The following is an 8,401-nucleotide window of genomic DNA, read 5'->3' as shown; positions in this document are numbered from 1 at the left end:
TCACTACACAGAACAAGGCCTTTCAGTCTGAGGTCTATCAGATCCAAGTTCGTCAGGAATCTGAGCCTTAATGAACCTCTCACTCTACTAACGGTTCAGATGTGCCATGGATGGTCTCGAAGACCATTCCTCAGGGCATACAGCTTAATACTCAATTCCCAAGAAAATTCATTGCAGTGTATGTTCAAAAGATGCTTTGTTAAAAGCCACCAGGACTTACAATTTGTTGCAGTCATTTTGGATGCCTCTAAAACGTGCCAATGTGTATTTCCCAGTCATCCTTGAACGAACACTGGTCCTATTTGATAATCTCTTTGTTTCAGTTCCTTCGTTTTTCCTACTCTCACCACCTTCAGTATCCCACTTACCTTGAGAATACTTTCAGTAAAATTTCCTGACTCACGTAAACAAAAAAAAGCAAAATATGCCGAAATTCCGCTAACACAGCAAGTACTGTCTTAGAAAGAACTTGTTTAAAATGAAGCCTACACAAACACCCTAACCCAAATAAGGACAAATGATTGTTGTTTATTGTTTATTTCATAACCGTAAACTTAGCTCTGCAATGCAGCTAGACTTGGAAGGGGTAAGGAAAATATGGAACCCAGAGAACTGTAGGGAGAGCATAAAGATTATAGGGTATTTCAAGCAGATGGGGATGAAGGGGTGCTCTCCTGAGCTACAGAAGGAATGGTCTGGTGGTTAAGATAAAACACAAGTCAAATTTATTAGATTTGTCCACAGTCAGCAATGGTGATCTTCTTGCTGGTCTTGCCATTCCTAGACCCAAAGCCCTCCATGGCTTCCACAACATTCATGCCCTCCTTCACCTTGCCAAAGACCACATGCTTTCCATCCAACCTGCAAGAAGAACAATTACCAATGACAAGAGATAAAGAAACCTGCATTAAGATCAGAACAGGGCCCCACAAATTAGTTAACAGCACACCCAGGAGAACAGAAGCCTTTCGTATTTGTATCCAGGCTTAACACTATATTGGGATGACTTTATTCTAGCTGCAAGGCAACACCAGATTACTATGAGTCTGTCTCAAACTGGCAGAATTCCTCCAACTGCTGTTAACAAGTTTAGAATGCCCGCCCCACCCGCACCAACAAGTCACACACTAATGAAGTACTACCCTTACTGAGCTTTCACTGTTAGTAACTAGTATTCCTTGGCTGCCCTTACCACTCAGTCTTGGCAGTGCAGATGAAAAACTGGGAGCCGTTTGTGTTGGGTCCAGCATTTGCCATTGACAAGATTCCAGGACCTGTATGCTTCAGGATGAAGTTCTCATCATCGAATTTCTCCCCATAGATGGACTTGCCACCAGTGCCATTATGGCGTGTGAAGTCACCGCCCTGTGAAGATAAGGAACCTGTCACCTTTAGAAAGGTAACTGGAAAACACACCAAATATGAAAGGCTCAAGCCTTAAATAAGGCAAATTTACACAGTAGGAGTAAAATGAGAATGGTAGTGCAACAGTTCGTGTACACTCCTACCCACCCACCCACCCCCGAAATATTCTGGCCCAATCCTAAATTAGGAGATAACTAATCAGAATCAGTACATTTCATACCTGGCACATAAATCCTGGAATAATCCTGTGAAAGCAAGAACCTTTATAACCGAATCCTTTCTCCCCAGTGCTCAGAGCACGGAAGTTTTCTGTTAGAAAAGAAAAAAGTATATACATGTACGTGTATAGTTACAACTGGATTTACTTTCTTAAAGATGAAATAAAGAGGGAACTAACCTGCTGTCTTTGGAACTTTGTCTGCAAACAGCTGTAAAAGAAAACAACAGTTAATATTTGCTTTCTTTTTTTTGCTCAGTATCCATGTCTTTAGGGTACTGACTCACCCTAGAGTTCTGAATCATTCAGTTTCTCACTAGAAGAGAACGCTTCTTCAGTAATTACTTTGAATCCCAAATAAGAACTGTTCCTGACAGTATTAAGATCCTGCGTCAATGTTGGGTTAAGCAATATGAGACCTGGATACAGGTCAAAAATCCAGAGCCAGAAATGATTCAAATAGTGCGAGGCTTCTGAAAAGTGACCTACAACTTTTCAAGTGTGTCACACCTACTTCTAAACAAATCTATACCTTCTCAGATGTCCATCACCTCTCCTAACTCCAGCTGAAATCTAAAGACAAGTTTTTTCAGGAACAGTTACTCCTGCGGATCGGTGGGAACTAATCACTGGCAATGAAAATGCTACTACCTTCAATGTGCTAACATAGCTTTATGGATTAGATGAGAGTCACTTCTTAAATTTCCAGGTCCCTTACCTAATATAAGAGTGAAAAACAAAGATTAGTTTCTAGTGCATGCACTTCAAACCTTTCCTACAGGTCTAACTAGAGATGCCTAAATGCCTTAAACATTTATAAGCCCTTCCATAGAAACTATTCCAGAAATCTGTAAACTCAATCTAGTAAAAATCCCTGGATGTTTCTCCTGGAAAGACTAAGTTTTTGTACTTAAAACACATGGTCTCTATCAACTCTCTTCAAAGCTTTGTACTCCTTAAATTTCTACATCTTCCCTTTTAGACCCTTACTGATGCTAAGCCTTAACTGGCAGCTCCACCTCCATTGTCACCAAGGGATAAGCAGGAGCTCCTATCTCATTTCCATTAAGCCCTCTGGCTAACCTGAGCTTTAAGCTCAGGCCAACTTTCCACGTGGGCCCCTGTCCATTAGCAGTTCCGACTACACGTACAAGAGGGGCGCAGATCGATCTAGTTGTTTCTCCAACAAGCATTTAGATGCCTACTATGTGCTAGGCAATGCATAAAGAGCAACAAGATAGAAACACCTCTCCCATCATCTACATAGAAGGAAATCTAATCTTGAAATTGCATGCTAACCATTAGTGGCTTTTTGATAAACGGTTGAAGCGAATAAAACCTCTTAGGGCGTACACCCCAAGCCCTACGATGCTGGGTTTAAGGGAAAACAGCATTTACCACTTAAAATTTTAGAAGCACGTTTGAGGTTTAGACAGTCCGCTGTAATAACAGACGGATTTTTAAAGTACTTCCAATAACCTGCAAACTAATAAGGCTAACGAGCTTCAATCCACCTGGTTCGGAAGAAATCTGCCGGGCTACCAGTCTGGACTGCCCCATTATTCGCAGGGACGGGAGCGGCCGGGGCGCCTCCCCCTCGTCGGCGTCGTCACTGCGGCGGAAGGCCGCCCGCACGTTTCCGCTCGGTTGGGGGCGGGGCAGGCTTTTGGGGCCTATTTCTAAGCAAATTTCACTCTTTTAAGTTAACCAAAAGAGCACTCAGGCCAAGCCACTGTCAACCCCACGCCTAACACTAACGTTATCCGCAGCCCCCGGGGATCAAGGGGAAAGACTGGCCCTGCAAAAACAGCCCTCGGGTGGGGCCGCCGCATTGGACGGGGGGCGAGGCTAAGCGGCCTAGGCCCACAGAGGCAGCCTTCCGTTTAAGGCGTTGCCGACCCCTCAGAGGCTCGCCGTCCCGCGCGGCCTACAACCGCTCGCGGCTGGAGCACGTGCGAGGCCGGAAGGGCGCGGCCGCCCCTCCCCCCAACCCGTGGCCGCCCCGCCTTTGTCTGTCCACCGCCCCCCGGCCTCCCAAAATGGCCCCTCGTCAGGAAATGGCGCCGCACCGCCCGCGATCCTCAGGCGGGAAGCCCGCACCCCGCTCTCCTCAGGGTCTCTTCCACTCCGCCCACTCACCCACCCGGCACGCCGCTGCCCGCCCTGACCTCGAAGGAGACGCGGCCCAAGGGCTCGCCGTCGACAGCAATATCGAAGAACACGGTGGGGTTCACCATGGCTGCGCGACGCGGGAGGTCTAGCGGTGGCAGCGTCTGCAAGGCGGCACGAGCCTGGCCGCCCGCCACTTTTATAGCCGACCCGGGCCCCGCCCCCAGCCGGTCGCGCGCCTCAGCTCTGGCCAATTGCGACTGCGAGACAGTCGGAGTGATGATGTGAGTGGCCAATGGTTGGAGACGGCGCCAGAGAGGCGGGACAGCAGGCGCGCGTGCGCGCTTACGGACGCAGGCAGGTTCCCGCCCGCGGGCTCCGTCGCAGCGCTGCGGCGTGGGCGCGGGCGCGGGCGCGGGCTCCGGCTCCGGGGCGGGCTCGGACTCGGACTCGGGGGATGGCGCGGGGAGACTCGGGTTGGTTCTCGGCTCTTGAAGGTGCCGGAGTCGAGCTCAGGCGGGAGCCCATGCAGGCGGACTTTTGCTCGGGTTGGCGGTCAGGGTGTCTCCCCATTGCGCTGAGAGGGCAACTGAGGCGGACGCAGGCCTCAAGGTCGCGCGCCAGTCAAGGTCGCTCGGGGCCTCCACCAAGCCACTGCCGTCCCTGCGCTTCCCGGGCAGGCCAGAGGGTCTGGACATCACCATTTTCTCGACTGCAGCGGAGGCGCAGGCGCCCCCCGTCTGATGTTATGAAATGCTTCCCAAATGCCCTAGTTTCCGAAAATACCTTGCATAGTCTGCTTGAATTTTCTCCAAGAGGAAGACATTAAAACAAGAGCCAGGCAAGCTCTTACCTGTAAAGACACCTGCACACTTTTGCCCCTCCCCCTTCCCGGGTAGAATTGTGCTCTTTTTGGATGGAAGACGACAAAATCAAAAATGTTAAGGCAAAAACAGTACGTTTATTATTATTACTAAATGCATTTTCTGACCTAGTCTTGCGTTTAGGAAACCTTGAAAAGGGAATTTTTATATCCTCATCTGCCACTTAGTTGCAATAAGCAAATCCTGGTTTCTTCCTCTGCAAAAGCAGGACAGAGGTGAGAGGCAAATAAGAATTCATATGATAGGTAAAGTCCAGTGTCTCCGTTGTACTTTCATTATTTTTTTCTTTAAGCATTTTTTCTTTAATTTAATTTATTTATTTACACAAGCATTAGGTACAGTCAGAAGCGCGGGAGGATGAGAGAATTCACCAGAGCCAGAGCGGAAAGCAGAGTAGAACAGGCAGACTGAGGAAATACACTGCTGAGGGGAGCAGCGGGAGCGGCAGGAGAAGTCTGTTGCGCCATGAGGTACCTTGCCCGGTGGCTGGGGATCGAACCGGAGTTGCAGAGGCTGCGGGCAGCTTTGCAACCCGTTGCTCAACCCCTGCGCCACCAGGGAGGCCCACTTTCATTATTATTGATACTTTGACCCTATATGCGCTAAGAATTGAAAGCTAGTGTTTTGTTCTCACAACTATCCCATTATCCCAAGGTGTGGTAAGGCTCCTCAATGTTAAATAACTGGCTCAGAGTGATTAGCCAACTATATTGGCAAAGCCAGATCTGACAACCGCCCTTATTGCTCATTTTGTATCACCTGATACTTTGTGGCCTTCATGTCAAATTTGTCCTCAGCTGACATTGAAAAAATGATACCAGGTCCTCAGGCATAAACTCCCTCAACTTAAATTCTCTCTTCTACACTAAACTGAACTTATCCAAAAAATAAATGAATGCATGAATGAATAACAAAATCATCCTTTGTGATTTCATTCACACTACTCTTAAGTCCTGCCTTCTCGTCACTGTTAATATTGTCATAGTGAAGTCCTAGGTCTTCTCATTCCATCCACACAGGCATACTGTATATATGCAAATAAATGCATGTTTTGTTTATTAAGGGGGAGTCAATGTTGTCTTGGGATCCTTTATTAGCATTATGTGTTGAACTGAACTCCCTGAGTAAAATATTACAGCAACTGGAGAATATGAATCTGTCCTTTAGTTGGGTAAATCAGGTCAAAAGCAAATCCAATGAAAATCAACAGCTGGAGGTGTTCTACACCAATAAGCAGAGCTCTAAATTCATTCATGTAGCTTATTAAAAACCAATGCTTATCTCAAAAAAGTCTCTGAGCGAGAAAGAATATAACAGGAAAAAGATGAGGATATTCAAAATTATAACACTGACTACTTTGGAAAAAGGTAACTCGTCTGTGTATGCCTCCTGCTGGTGCTAGGCACCAGCCTTGATAGGCACTTCTGCCATCTTGCTTCTGCTCTCAACTCTGGGCTGAAACTGCCCCTGCTGGAAACACGGGTGACTTCACAATCCAGAATCCCAGAACACTTTCCTGGCCATGACTTCCCTGATACCACCATCCTTCAGATACTTTCACTACCTCCTGCTTCAACTGCTTTCCTTGATGGACACGACTTTTCACTCCTGTTTTTCCAACTCTGACCTTCCACCCTTTGAACTCTTTCATAGGTTTCTTCTGTGTCAGATACAAGTTTGATCTGCTTTTGTCCTTGCACATTGCCACGACCAACCTTGTTCATTCTCTGGGCTCAGATTCTTGGCTGACTTGTAAACTAAACTTTCTCCTGAGCTCCAGATGAGCATCCCTGCCCACCGGGTCTCTTCTCACAGACTGAACCCTCCGATACAGCTCTTCCACTTCCCTTCTATTCTCCCAGACCTCCCCCTCCCCAAGACTCATCTCCATTCCGAGACCTAGATCTCCTCTTCCTCCTCAGTTCTCCTCCATCCCCAGGCTCCTCTCCCTCCTGACAGCCCCAGGCCTCCTCTTATCCCCACTGCTCTTGCTTTCCTTTCATAGCAGCCTCCTAACTCATCACCAGGCCCAGGTTTTTCCTGGTACTCCCAGTATGATGACCCTTAAAATCATGGATTTTGTAACTCCTATGCTGAACCACCTGCTGAGGACTCCTAGTTTCCAAAGTTCAGAATTGAAGCAGCCTCTTCTCTGCCTGGTCCCAACCAACTTGCTTTTCAATCTCAAGGGCTGACATTTCTCCTGCCACACCAAATGTCTCATTCCCACCCTTTCCCATTTCCTGGGCTCCTCCTTCACCTGTGCATTGCCTTCCCCTCCCCACCAGCACCTGTTCATCTCTGCTCCACTCTGGGAAACCTTTCTTAGTTAGGAGTTGTAGGGTAAGGAAAAATGTCAGGCTTTTCTGCCCTCCCGCCATCAGGATAGATGATGGATCCTTGAGGTCCTGAATGCATGCCTGATGGCGGGCACCTGGAGTAGGGGGTGGACATAGGTAGATGGAATTCACCTGGGCTAAGACTGTGCTTTTTAAGGGCGGCATCACCGGGATGTCAGTAGAAGCCGATGAAGAAGCCGAGAAGCAGCAGAACAAATAGAAGAGCAGAGAAGCAGAGAGAATGCCAGAGAGCCCAGATAGAGTGAGGATTTGCTGGGGGCTGGGAGGACTGCCAGCCTCCCGGCCCCCCAGCACCCCTGCCTGCCTTATGCCTGGTGAACCCCAATAAAAGACCTGCAAAAAACCACTGAGGACTCTGACTCCTCCTTTACCCGGTCTGCTGGATCACAGAAAACCTGCACAGTGTCCTGCTCCTGCCCCTATAGGAGTCATTGAGTCTGATCCACAAAGGATACCCTGCAGCAATAAAACTAGTAAAGGTGTGTTGAATAAATGCATAAAAGAAGTTACAGCACTGTGTGTGGGTGATGAAAAGGCTAACAAATACCTGACCCTGGAGTGTGTTTCCCCATGGGGATAGTTAGCTAATTAACACGCCCTGCCAAGACCACGTGAGCCTGCTCTGTACTCACTCACTAGGTGTCAACAGGCCCCACTGCCTCTGGACAATCAGCCCGCACAGGAATCAGATCAGGAGATTAGGCAGCTTCACTTCAGTTCTGGCCACACCACCTGCATTTCTGAGGAAGGCTGCCCTCACTTTCTGCCCTGATCCATCTTCCCTTTAGTCCTCAGTCTACCCACACCCCTTCTACTTGGCCTTTCTCCACTGTTACTTTCCCTTTTCCCATATTTTAGCATCTCATCTTCCTGTCTCATCTTCCTGCCCAGGGTCCTCCTCATCCTCAGTCCCTGCAGCCAAGTCCTATTGTCACTCTTCTCATCAACACTTGACTCACTTTTTTTTTTTTTAAAGATTTATTTATTTATTTATTTATCATTTATACAAGCAATGGGTACAGTCAGAAGCGCAGGAGGGTGAGAGAATTCACCAGAGCCAGAGCGGGGAGCAGAGCAGGCAGAAGGACCGAAGTACACTGCTGAGGGGAGCAGCGGGCGGCAGGAGAGGTCTGCGCACCATGTGGGACCCTCCTCTGGTGGCCGGGGAGCAGCCGGGGATCGAACCGGCGCTGCAGAGGCTGTGGGCAGCTTCGCAACCCAGCGCTCAACCGCTGCGCCACCACGGAGGCCCAACACTTGACTCACTTTTGAGAATAATCTATACTACTTGCCCTGACTGCTCACTCCCTCCTCCAGTCAGCAGTCAGACTTCTTTCCCAATCTTACCCCCAAAGCTACCTCAGTCCAGGCTGTCATAGACCTCTAATTTACAAACCCAATAAACCCATTTGGGTTATGGTCCATTGGCATTTTTTTAAAGATTTATTTATTTATGCATTCAAGAA

At 48.2% G+C, this 8,401-nt stretch overlaps 1 protein-coding gene across 1 annotated transcript; it reads right to left on the bottom strand.

Annotated features, from left to right (window-relative positions):
- Positions 1-521: 521 nt before the first annotated feature.
- Positions 522-3,881, bottom strand: PPIA (peptidylprolyl isomerase A). Its single transcript, XM_037493135.1, has 5 exons — positions 3,751-3,881; positions 1,763-1,793; positions 1,586-1,674; positions 1,193-1,365; positions 522-861 (listed from the first exon to the last, which is right to left on the bottom strand). Exons 1-5 carry the CDS (start codon positions 3,817-3,819, stop codon positions 729-731), a joined length of 495 nt encoding a protein of 164 aa, XP_037349032.1. The 5' UTR covers positions 3,820-3,881; the 3' UTR covers positions 522-728.
- Between the last annotated feature and the right edge of the window lie 4,520 nt (positions 3,882-8,401).

Source organism: Talpa occidentalis, unplaced genomic scaffold (assembly GCF_014898055.3).
Source record: "Talpa occidentalis isolate TD23 unplaced genomic scaffold, MPIMG_talOcc4v2.1 talOcc4.10, whole genome shotgun sequence".
NCBI classification, from domain to species: Eukaryota; Metazoa; Chordata; class Mammalia; order Eulipotyphla; family Talpidae; genus Talpa; species Talpa occidentalis.
This window is presented reverse-complemented; position numbering and strand designations above follow the sequence as displayed.